Source organism: Emiliania huxleyi (genome assembly GCF_000372725.1).
Source record: "Emiliania huxleyi CCMP1516 unplaced genomic scaffold EMIHUscaffold_28, whole genome shotgun sequence".
Taxonomy (NCBI): Eukaryota; Haptophyta; order Isochrysidales; family Noelaerhabdaceae; genus Emiliania; species Emiliania huxleyi.
In genome coordinates this window covers 324,746-336,592 of record NW_005199926.1, presented here as the reverse complement: position 1 = coordinate 336,592, position 11,847 = coordinate 324,746, and the positions used below count along the sequence as shown (strand labels likewise).

The 11,847-nt window shown below is 64.3% G+C and overlaps 3 protein-coding genes across 3 annotated transcripts; 1 reads left to right on the top strand and 2 right to left on the bottom strand.

Annotated features, from left to right (window-relative positions):
• Positions 1–1,084: 1,084 nt before the first annotated feature.
• EMIHUDRAFT_56428 (hypothetical protein) lies at positions 1,085–1,726 on the top strand (the record flags this gene model as incomplete). Its single annotated transcript, XM_005776341.1, has 1 exon — positions 1,085–1,726. A coding segment is annotated over one exon (642 nt), but the record flags the coding sequence as incomplete, so codon positions are not given.
• Positions 1,727–2,387: 661 nt separating this feature from the next.
• On the bottom strand, positions 2,388–2,804 carry EMIHUDRAFT_64970 (hypothetical protein; the record flags this gene model as incomplete). Its single annotated transcript, XM_005776340.1, has 1 exon — positions 2,388–2,804. The coding sequence occupies one exon, from the start codon at positions 2,802–2,804 to the stop codon at positions 2,388–2,390; it is 417 nt and encodes a 138-aa protein (XP_005776397.1).
• A 1,662-nt stretch (positions 2,805–4,466) lies between these two features.
• Positions 4,467–8,177, bottom strand: EMIHUDRAFT_101180 (hypothetical protein; the record flags this gene model as incomplete). Its single annotated transcript, XM_005776339.1, has 4 exons — positions 4,467–4,523; positions 4,973–6,995; positions 7,072–7,674; positions 7,816–8,177. 4 exons carry the CDS (start codon positions 8,175–8,177, stop codon positions 4,467–4,469), a joined length of 3,045 nt encoding a protein of 1,014 aa, XP_005776396.1.
• Between the last annotated feature and the right edge of the window lie 3,670 nt (positions 8,178–11,847).

Sequence of the window (11,847 nt, the reverse complement as noted above, 5' to 3'; positions counted from 1 at the left end):
TGCTGCTCGGAGTACGAACTCTGTTCACGAGCAGCTGGGACTGCGGCTATACCTCCAGTATCGTAGTCTTTGTTAGTATCGAGGTCTCGTGAGTTTTGGTCCTGATAAATTCGTGGCGCCCGCGGCGAGCCGAGCCAGGCCACGGCGCTCGGCCTGTTGAGAGAAGACCTTCCCGGACGGCAGTGACAATTTACCCGACATCAATCGTCGACGGCAAGCTCGAGAACTGCGCCTGCAAAGTCGCCCAGATTCGCCTCTCGCGGCGCGCTGAGTTAGTATCGCCGGTGCGCCAGCTGGCTCTGCTCCACAGCAGGGCATGCCTGACTGGCTCCTGCTAGCCGTGCGTCCTGGTGGCATCCATTGCCAGCTCAGGTAGCCTCAGGAGGTCGCCTCGCGCACGACTCGGCGCCGCACAGCACCGCTCCGCGTTACTACCGAGTTAGTATCGTCGACCCATAGAGGCTGCTTCTCTGTAGGTGGAGCCGACAAACGCCGGCTGGGTCGGCCCCGCCGCCCTCATCGCCGCCGTCGGGGCGGCGGCGGCCTCGGCGGACCATCCGGCGCGCCGCGCGCCCGACGGGGAGGTGTTCACCACTCCTGGCTCCTCACCCCGCCACGCCTTCGTGCAGACGCCGTGGCACCCACCTCAGGCGCCGCTCGGACTCGGTCGACGGCCACCCAAGTGCTTGGCTCGTGCCCAGCCGACCGGCAGGCGATGCCCACTCACTGCTAGGCTAATCTCGGGCCTTCAAGCGGCGGTGTGGTGTCGTGAAGGGCACCGGGACCAAAACTACGATAGTTAGTATCGTGCGGGGACAGTGCATTAATTCTGTCAAAAATCCAAATCTGCTCCGTGGAACTTATTGGGCTAGGATCATACGTCCGGGAGGCCCCCCTTGCGTGCCGTAACGATCGACAGTGCTGGTACCACTCTCTTCACGTTCACAGGTCGTATCAGGACCATAACTCCGATACAGGAGGTAGCACACAGAAAGACGACGGCGCTGTCTAAATGCTCTTCCTGGTCGCCAGCGTCGGCCTCCTTCAGCGCTCCGGCCGGCTGCGCATGATGAGCGGAGGCGCCGGCGGGTTCGTTCGGCTGGACAAGCTTTTGGCGGACAGAGGTGCTGGCTCTCGGAAGGATGTGGACCGGCTGATCCGGAAGGGGCTGGTCGAGCTCGAGAACCCCGAGACGGGCTCGTACGAGGTGGTCGGCAAGAGCGGCGGAAAGCTCAAGGTGCCGTGGGACGCGTGTCCGCTCGTGGACGGCTTTGACTACCCGCCGCCTCCGCTCCTCGCCGCGTACCACAAGCCGCTCGGCGTCGTCTCGTCGATGAAGGACGACAAGGGCCGGCCGGACCTGGCTTCGGTGCTGCCCCAGCCGTGGCAGAAGGCGCTCCACCCCGTCGGGCGCCTCGACGCTGACACGACCGGCCTTCTCCTCTTTTGCCGCGACGGCGACCTGACGCACCGGCTGCTGCACCCAAAGTATGTGGTGGAGCGGGAGTACGTCGCGACGGTGGAGGGCGCCGTCGACGAGGAGCTGCTGCGCGGCCGGCTGGCCGCAGGCGTCGAGACGGTCGAGGAGGGCGAGCCGTTCGTGGTGCAAGGCGAGCTGCTCTCCGTCGAGGGGCAGCGGGTGCGTTGCGTCTTTCGCGAGGGCAAGTACCGCATGGTGCGCCGGGTGCTCGCCAACTGCGGACACCCGGTGGTGGCGCTGCACCGCGAGAGGCGCGCACACGCCTCTCTCTCTCTCTCCCCTCGCCTCTCCCGTCGCAGCGTCCCTGACACACCTCCCGTTTTGCGAGCAGGTACGGTGCGGTGCGGCTCGACCAGCTCGAGGAGGGCGAGGCGGCGCCGGTGGAGGACGTGGCGTGGCTCTCTTCGCTGCGGACGGTGCGGCGCGCGGGCGGCGAACAGGCGGGCGGCGAGGCGGGGAAGGAGGCGCGGCGCGAGAGTGCGACCGGAGGGGGTGGGGGCAGGGGCGTGAGGCGTGCACCTTCGGACCCGCGGGCGGCGCCGCCTCCGCGGGACGTGGAGGCTGAGATGGCGGCCGCGGCGAGGCGGGAGTGGCAGCCGCCGGTCAAGCTGGTCGAGCTGGTCGCGGCCGAGGGCGACGTGACGCGCGACGCGGCGGTCGAGTTGCTGCGGCGGCACGAGGGGGACCCGGGTGCGGCGTTGGCGGAGCTCGGCGTGGCGTGAGAGCGATCTTTCCCCGCTGTTCTGGGGCAGCCGCTTCACTACTGCGATATTTGTTTTACGTATAGAATCAGGCACACACGCGTTCGACTTATGCGCGCGCTTGGACTTTGTGGTTTCCCATATGCTCATGATATCGACCAATAATCCCCGCCGAGGCGGCAGCCTGCCCCGCCGAGGCGGCAGCCTCATTCTGATACCAGGGCGTGCAGGCACTCCACCACGTCGCCATTGTGCTCGCGCAGCTTCCGCTCCGCCATCGACGACTCCAGCTCAAGCTCCTGCACGATGAGCGCCACGTCCGCCGCATCCACCTGCACAGCGGCGAGCTCACGCTCGCGCGCTATCTCCGCCTCGCGCTCGGCCGCGGTCTGGCTGCCCTCCAGGATGGACGCGACGGCCTGCGTCGCACGCGCCGAGTCGATCTCCCTCTGCTCCACGTAGTCGGTGAGCTTTGCCACGTCGCCGCCCTCCCTCTGCTGCTCCTTTGAGCCTCCCGCCGTCTCCTCGACGTCCTCCGCCTCCTCCTCGGGGCCGCCAGCGGCCGCCGGCGGCTGTACAGCCGCCGCGGCCGGCTCGCTCTTCTTGCCTTTCTTCGGGGCCATGTCCGACACAGGGCGTGGGCACGCGCTGCACCCGGGAAAGCGAGGAGAAGAATAACTCGCGGCGAGCTGGGAATTGCTCGTGCAGGTGGGGACCCTGTCCTTCTCCCACCCCTTGTTTGGTGTGTGCGTTTTGGCCCACACCCGCTATACGCTCTGACCCGAATTTGGAGGGCCTAAAAGTTCAAGGTGTTGCTGCGCCAAAGGGGTCGGACACAGGGCGCAGCTCATGCTAAGAGCTAGAAGGGGAGCTAGAGAGAACGACTACCCTGTCCCGTTATTGCGTACACCAACACCACAAAACTCAAAAGCACCCTCTCCTGCTCCTCACTCACGAGGGGTCACAACTACCGAGTCCCTTAGAGTCTAGCTGCCACGTTCAAAACCAGGACGGCGGCAGTGATGGTGCTATCACGGGCATGATCCGTGGAAAGTGGAGCGGGTGGTACGGGATAGTAGAGCAGGCGCTTTGTGGGTGGCGGGTATGGGCGGCGGCGTTGGGTGGCCGGCCGAATCGTTAGCGGAGCTCCTCCCTCAAAGCTCGGTCACGCATGACGCACGTTGAGTGACAACGTCGGCGAGCTTCTGAATCAGGTTAGGTTGCCGGAGCACCTCCAACTCCTCCTCTGAGTCAGACACGCCAACGTCGACGACTGCGCCCTCCTCCTCCTCCTCCAATTCGCCGACTGCGCCCTCCTCCTCCATGGGCTCGATCCGATTCCGCAGCGTGTCGTCCCCAGCGGCGTTGCTGCGCGGGAGGCGGCCGCGGGCACGCTGGGCTCGATCAGCGGCTTCCCTCAAGCTGCCCCGCCGAATGCACGGATTTGGCAGACGTTCTTGGCTCAATTCTCTCTCTCATTGACTTTTAGCTTACTGGGAGAAAAGGGAGAGGGGGTTGTGCTCTCTCTCTCTCATTGTATGTAGCTCTTACGTTCGTACCCGAAGGTGAACTGCTGACAGGGTTTGCGATGAGAGTACCACGTTCGGGTGGTATTCGGGTGATCAGATCACTACCCACGAAACGCATTTTACGGATGTCTTGGCACCAGCTGAAGGCTTGCCCGGCGCACATCACGCAGTTTCGTGCACACGGTATTCGGATTTTGCTATTTGCTCGTGTGGGGGTATATCGCAGATTTGTCAATGGTACCGCGTCTGCGACGCGGGCGCCTTGCGAGCAGAGCCCTTAGACACCCTTTATTTATATCTTGCGCGGTCAAAACCTCTTTTTGCAATCCTTGCACACCTCTGTCAAGCTGTCTGCTATAGCCGCAGCCACTCCCAGCTGCTCGGTGTGAACAGAGTTCGTACACCGAGCAGCAGGGAGCTCCGCAACTCGAGATCCCTCGAGAGTTCACGCGGAGTCGGCTGGGGCTATACCAGACAGTCTGTCAAGCAAGAGTCCCCAGAAACCCCGAGGAGTCACACAGTCCACCTGTGTGATGCACGCCCTGCGAGCGGGGCGGGGTGCGCACTGTGCCTCTGTGTTCGTGCGTCGCCCATCTCTCCCAGGAGATGCCTGCTCTTTTATTTTGCAATCCTTGGATCTTTGGTACGATTGTGAGCGCAGCCGCTCACAGTCCTACAAGATGGTAGGATTGCGAGCGCTGCTCGCAATCGGAGGCATGTTGCTAGGATTGTGAGCTCAAGCTGCTGCTCGCAACCCTAGACTTTGCTCGGATTGTGAGCGCGCTGGTAGTAGTCGTAGGCGTCACCAGTCACCTTGGGAGCGGAGTAGATGTAGGATTGCGAGCGTAGGTGCTCACATAAATCGCACAGAGGTGCTACGATTGCGAGGAGTGCTGCTCATAATCCTTCGACTTCTAGGTTTGAGAGCGAGGCTGCTCTCAATCCTAGCCAAGTACAAAAGAAGGTTCACCTCATCTCCCCAAGAGCCGCGCAATCCGCTCACAGTACACAGAGAGGATAGCAGGATACCCCTGCCAGTCGGTGATCTCTTTTTCTCTTGCGACCAAACCTGTCTAACTACTACCTTACCTTACAATACACATGGTCATGGAGAAACGTCACAGTTGCAGTCTCAGGTATACAGTAAGTATTCGTCATCAGCGGCCTGGTGCCGCGGCAGAGCGTAGCTGCAACATCGCCATTCCCGTGCGTGCAGTCACGCGGAGCCGCCGCTGCGGTGAGCTCTTGGGCGGTGGCGGCACATGCTTGGAGGCTCTGCCCTCCACCGTGCCGTCCTCGTCCTCGTACGTAAAGTCGGGGACCACGAGCACGGTGCCGTCCGAAAGCGCCGATCCAGCGCCCCCGTGGCGCGCGCCTGGCGTGGCCAGCTCGTTGAAGAGGACGACGGAGCGCGCCTTCTGCAAGCCGCGCCGCATTGCCACGCCCACCGACGGCTCGCTCACCTCCTGCGCCTCCTCATCCGCCTCGTCGCCAGGCACGGCGAGAGTTTTGAAAGTAAAGCCGCGCCGGTGCGACAGTCCCGCCGGGGGTGCCGCCCCGTGCGTATCCGGCTCAGCAGCAAACTTGACGCGGCTAGGGGTTTTCTGCACCGCCTCCGGCGCCGGATGCGTGCCCGCAGGTTGGGCCTCCGTGCCTGGCTCCTCCTGTCGCTCCGCCGTCGACGTCGGTCTGGAGGCGGTGGACCCACGCAGGGCACGCCGCGCGGTTCGCGCCCACTGATTCAGATCCTGGGTGCGCGCGTGCATCAACGGTCGCGCCTCCGACCCCGACCGCTTCGCTTGGAGCATCGCGATGATCTTGGCGCTCTCGATGCGCGCGGACTTTGCGAGGTCGTCAGCCTCCTGCTCCTCGACGTCGCCAAGCTCAGCGCGCATGAGATCGCGCCGCCATCCGTCCAATCGGTAGTTTTTCGTCTTCAGCATCTGAACGCGGTAGCAGGTGTTGTTGGCGTCGGATCGCTTCTGCGGAGACGGCTCCCCCGAGCTGCAGCGGCGCGCCCCAATGACGGACTCCTCGTCGTCCATGGCAGCCGTCGTCTCTGGACTCGCCGGAGTTAGCGGGACGACTCGCGACCCACGCGCTGGCCTGCTGCTCTCGGCGCTCCATCGGCTAGACCACGAGGCCGCGTCGGCGCTCCCTCCGAGGGCCGGCTGCTGCGCTGGGGGGCGTCCCCAGCGCCGTGCCCTTGCGCCGCGGTCCTTGCCTGCACGCCGCATGAGGTCCACCTTGACGGTGTCCCTCGCCACCGCCGACCACGACCGGCCCGAGCCGCCCGAGCCTCTACTCGAGGCCTCGCTCCCCGCCTTGCCGTTCTCGGAGGAGAAGCGCATGAAGGCATTGGTTGCAAGGGCGAGCAGAACGGGGTAGAGGATGATCTGGTACACGTAATAGACCACGATGAAGTAGATGTGGGCGCTAATGCTGCGCGTCCGGCCCGCCTCGTCGCACACTGCCTCGCCCGTCGCAAACATCACTTTGTGCCAATCATTTGTGATGAGGATCTGCACGTTGGTGAGCATCGCGAGGTGGAAGCCAGCAAAGTACGACCTCGTTTCTTTGTTGTACGCGTTGTAGTAGATGTTCGAGTCGTTTCGCACGCCACTGTCAAGCCACGCCTCCTGGGACACGCTGCAGGCCGCAAAGGCCTCCATGCCGATAACGGCAAAGAAGGACATGCAGAGCACAATCAGCACGGTGAGGGAGAAGATGATAGGCATGATTCGGAGCAGGAGTGGCAGTGCGCGATGAAAGAAGGGGAGGATGTAGAGCAGCCTCAGCGTAATGATTAGCTCGGGGAGGAAGGCCCAAAGCTCGGGCGGCAAGACGCGTGCGAACATGAGCGCGTAGAGCACGAGGGCAACGCAGTAAAACAACAGGTCCGTGAAACGCGACCAGTCCGCCATCAGCAGAGTTCTCAAGCTTGCAGTGCGCGCGTGCAGCGCCGCGCGAAAGGCAAAGATGATTGCGCTGCCGGTGAAGAAGCAGAAGGAGGCGGTGGCAGTGTCGCGGGCCAGGAGGAGCAGAAATTGGCACGTGGACAAGCAAATGTCGAGGAGCTCAAGCCAGCGGGGGTCAACGCGTGCAAACGCGTCAAGCAACGAGCCACCGGTGCTCAGCAGCGACTTGAGCGCCGGGTGGCTGGCGGAGTGGGTAGCGAACGACGGGCCCGACTGCTCGTGCAGCCGCATCTCTAGCTGTGACCGGATCTGCATGAACTCTATGGCGTCGATTTGCCCGCGATGATCGAGGTCCATCAGAGCAAACCTGCCGAGCGAGTGTGGAAGGCAACTCGCTCTCCGCATGCGGGATCGGTCCTATCGGGCGGCTATGAGCCACTCACCGCACGCGCGCTTCGGTGCCTGAGGCTCCGGGCATCAGCTCGCGGAGGAAGCGCTCCCAGATGCGCATCCCAATGTATCCCTTGCCCTCCTTGTCGAGGAGTGCAAAGGCATGCATCAGCGTCTTGCGCTCCTTCCTTCCCTCTTTTGCGAGCTGCCCCCTCATCACGAGCCAGTACGAGTCGACGATCACCGCCGTCATGATGGCAAGCAGGATGAAAGCCAGGAGGTACCACGAGGCAATAAAGTAGGCGATGGCAAAGGGTCCGAGGTCCTGCTTTCCCAGGACGTGCTGGTAGTGCGCAGCCTCAGGAAAGTTCTCCGTCGTCAGTAGCTGAAACGTAGATGAGAAACCCCACGCGATGTCGGAAAAGGCGTTGGTGCTGAGTGGCAGCATCGAATCAGCTGCAGATGGAGGTGGCGGCGGCAAAGGTTGCCCTGGCACAGGACCAAACAAGTGCCACCCGGTCGCAGCGAAGAGAACCATGCCCGCGACGAGGCAGAGCGTCGCGTACAGCAGCACCCTCCATATGTTTAGAATGGACGCAGCACTGCGGCGCAGCGTCCGGCTGCGCACAAGGATGAGGGTCGGTCGCACGAACCGCCTAACACGCAAGGGCCCGGTGACGCGGAGAGCGCAAACAGAGAGAGTGTGGGCGTTGTGGCTCACAGAGGAACCGCCTAACACGCAAGGGCCCGGTGACGCGGAGAGCGCAAACAGAGAGAGTGTGGGCGTTGTGGCTCACAGAGGACGCCATCCGCCAGCGGCAAAGAGGAGGCTGTCGAGGATGAGGCAGCCGAGGAGCAGAGCGTAGAGCTGGTTTGGTCGCTTCTTCCACCACTTGCGTGGCTCCATATAGGTCATCTTTAGGATGACATCGCACAGCAGAAGGAGGAGAAAGAGAATGTCGAGCGCCTGGGCCGCCGAGGCAAGGCCAGTCTCATCAGGCCAGATGTAGCCCCGCTCCGGTGGTTTGTCGATGGTCGTGATAGGTTCGCACAGGATCAGCAGCGTGTGGGCGATGCACACTGAGAAGATGATGTAAGTCCACGCGTCCGAAATATGAACTGCAAAGGCGCGACGGCACCACTTTGGGCGCAGCGACATGGCAGCACGGCCATTGGCATGCCGACCCTCGGCGGCATCACGCACGTAAAGCGCTGCCAGGCGGTAGCTCTCTTCGATGGGCGTAGCACCTTTTGAGCCCGGCGACGCAGGCGTCATGCTGCCTTCGCATTGGTGGGGCCACCGATGATATGTAACCGCTTCTCGCTGGGGACTACAATGTGGGACAAAAATTCACAGGCCAATCAGCAATCTCTCTGGAGAGAGGGAAATTGAAAAATTACCAAAAAAAATCTTAAGGTAAAAAATAGTGGTGCACTAACCCCGAGAAACCCATCGGGTCGCTCCTGGATCCGCAACTCGCTCCTCGGCCGCCTCTGTGAAGTTAACACGTCCCTACTTTAAACTTAGTCCAGGTCCAGCCCTTTTCCTGGCTCACAAGCTAAAGATGTTCACGGGCCCCCATACACGGGAGCATGGGGAGCCCCGGGTCTCTTTAGCTGTACTCGTCTAAGCAGGGGTTGAACTTCATCGAGGATTTGCTTTCGACTAGGTAACCAAGACTCACACCAGAGAGAGGAGAGCGAGAGTGCGCAAGACTACCTTATTCCAATGCTCGCACTCTATACGCACTGTCCGTCCGTCCGCCGTCCGTGGCGTTGACATGGTTTCGGAGGCCCCGCGCCCCATGAACATAGCAGGTGCGCCCGGCGCCAGATGGGAAAAGAAAGAAAGAAAACAGACACGCCGAACGAGGACCGCGACGGTGGCTCAAGCGGGAGGGAGCGGAGACAGTGGGCAGCAAGCGAAGTGGGTGAGACTGATGATGCTCCTCCGACTTAGGGAGCGGTTCAGCTGCTGGGCGGGCTTCAGGCTGGTGCTCACGCGAAAAGGAATCGACGCGATGTACAAAGCATACAAGAAGAGGAGAAAGAAGAGGAGGGACATCAGTGATGACGAAACAGAAGCTAGCGCAGACGAGGGCAGGGCAGACCCGGGGACGGCGGAGTCGGAGCAGACGGCATCGGCCGCCGAGGGAACGTTGGGAAGAGGCACGAGGAGGGCGGCGACCTCGACCGACTATGGAGGACCCGTCACCAGACGACGCAGGGCGGACGACGGGGAGGCGGAGCAGACGCGCAGGGCGAGACGAGGGAGGGAGCAGGATGTTGCTGAGATCAGCAGGAGGATGTACGACGAGATTAGGAGCAGCAGGGACCCGAGGGACCATGTGGAAGACGGCTAGTGCTAGTCCCCCATCGGGAGGACGACCCCGGCTAGTCGCCGACCACACCCACAAAGAACCCTGCACAAAGACCGCAGGGCGGGGACCTGTTCCTTTTTACCCATCTCCTAGTAGAGGTGTCCGTTTTATTTATTTATTTATTACGCCAAACGAGGGATGGGGGAGGAGGACAAGGTCCCCACCTGCACGAGCAGGATTTTGGAAGGACGATCAGGGGGACAGGTGGGGCTCTCCTGCTCCTGACAAGGGACACGACAGGCTCGCAGCGCGGTGCGCGGTGGACTCCCACATCCACTGGCGGTCTCATCTCAGTCTAGCGACCTGCCTCCAGCTTGTCGCTGGCAGTCTCTCGCACATGCACACTGACACAGGGGTGGCAGGGGCGGCGGCACGAGTCTCCCACATACTATGCGGGCCTCACTAGAGGTGCGGCCTGTGTGTGTCCTCGCCCTTGAGGGGGGAGGGGAAGGGGCTGTGTGTCTGTGCATGTGTGTGTGTGTGTGTGTGTGTGTGTGTGTGTGTGTGTGTGTGTGCGTGTGGAGCCGCCCTGAACGCCACGAGCGCGCCGCGAGCGCCGTAGCGCCGGCGAGCGCCGTCGGCAGCGCGCGACCGCCACCCAAAAGTGGAGGTACATTAGGAGCCGCAGCCGGCCTGCTCTATCAGCCCCGCAGCCGCGGTGGCGCGACCGGACCGCGGTCGCTCCAGGCGCCTTTTGGCCCCGGTTCGAATCGCGGTTGGCGCGCGCCCTCGCGGAGCGACGCGTGCGCGCGACGCGCGCGCGTGCGCGTGCGCGCCCAGCCGAGCCCTAGGCCGTATGCCGTCTGCCGTCTGCCGTCTGCCGTCTGCCGTCGGCCGTCGGCCGTCGGCCGTCGGCCGTCGGCCGTCGGCCGCTGCCGCCGCCGTAGCGGCGGCGAGCGCTCGCCTTTTGCGCGACGCGCGTGTGGACGCGCGCCGCCCAGCGCCGGACGTGCCGGAGCCGGTCCGGCGCGCGCGCGGGCGGCCAGCGCCTGTAAACAGACAGCTGCCCACACGTTCAGATGGGAGCGCCGCTGCCCGACAGCGTAAATTCTTTCGGCGGTCTGTAAATCGGTGGTGTCGGTGGTGAGCGCGCAGACGATGCTGCTGCTGCTCACGCACAACCTACCCCTGCTGCATCCGGATACTGTTCGGCACGCACATGCTGCCTCCGTTCGTGCCGGATCGCCACGAGCAGCCGCCAGACCTGGGCCTGCCGACGAGGAAGCGAGGAGTGCACGAGCGACGCAGGCCGGTGAGGTAGGATATGGCGACTCTGCCCTCCTCGACGCGCAGCAGGCCGGTGAGGTAGGATATGGCGACTCTGCCCTCCTCGACGCGCAGCAGGCCGCGTTTGCCCAGTTCTGGGAGGAGGCGAGCCAGGCAGCGGAGCCGGCGGGGGTTGCGGATGCAAAAGACGAGGCGGTGGCAGATGAGGCGGTCGAGGCTGATGAGGCGGTCGAGTCGCTGCTCCGCCGGCTGGGCAACGCGAGCAGCGACGGCAACCGCGGCGTCGGCGCCGCGGAGGCGGCCGCTCTGCGCGAGGCTCTCGCCCCATGCCTGGCGCGGCTTGCCCAGCAGCCCACCTCGCCGACGGCTTTGTCCTTGCATCGTTGTCAGGTGCTCTCCCGCCCGACGGGCGGCGCCACGGGCGCACCCGAGCGAGACGCGGCGGGCGGCGCGGGCGGTGGCGACCGCGCAGGCCGGGCAGGGTCCGGCGGCGGCGCCAGTGGCGAGCCGCGCTCTGCCGCGGTGCGCGGCGCGAGGGACTTCGTCTTTGAGGTCCGCTCTGCAGCAGCCGAGGTCTCCGCGTCGCTCGAGGCGCTGGGCGCGCGCGCGAGCGACACGGCGCGCGCACCCGGCCGCGCTGCCGCAAGGTGGTGTCCCCGGCGCGGTTGGAGGTCACGTGCCTCCTCCGTCCCCTTCCCTCTAGGCCCGCAACTCTGCCGAGATCGCGCTCGAGGTTGGCGGGTACGTCCTGCGGCGCGCGGCTGCGCGGCCCGGCCACCCTCCTCTCCTCAGGTACAAGCCAGTGGTGCCCTGAGCAGGCGCGCGCTGGTCGACTCGGGCACTCTCCTCTCCGCGGCGGGCAGCGCGGCGCTGCAGCTCGGCGCCGCGCCGTCGGCACCGCCGCCCGCGCCGTCGGCGGACGCGGCGGCGCCTTTTGCGGCGCGCGCGCGGAGAGTGGACGGGATCGGGCGCGAGGCTGGAGGCGGCACTGCCCACTCTCCGCTCCGGCGGCGTGGAGCTTGTTGGCTGAGCCCGCTCGTCTTGCGGCAGGCGTCCCCCTCCTCGCCCCAGATGCGCCGCTCGAGGAGCTCGGCGAGGAGGGGGCGGCGCGGCTCGAGGCGCGAGAGATGAGCCGAGATTGCACCGAGATTGCACGAGACCGCATCAGCCAACTCCTCCCCTCTGCGGCTCGGGGCGCGGCGCGGCGACCTCCCCCCCCCC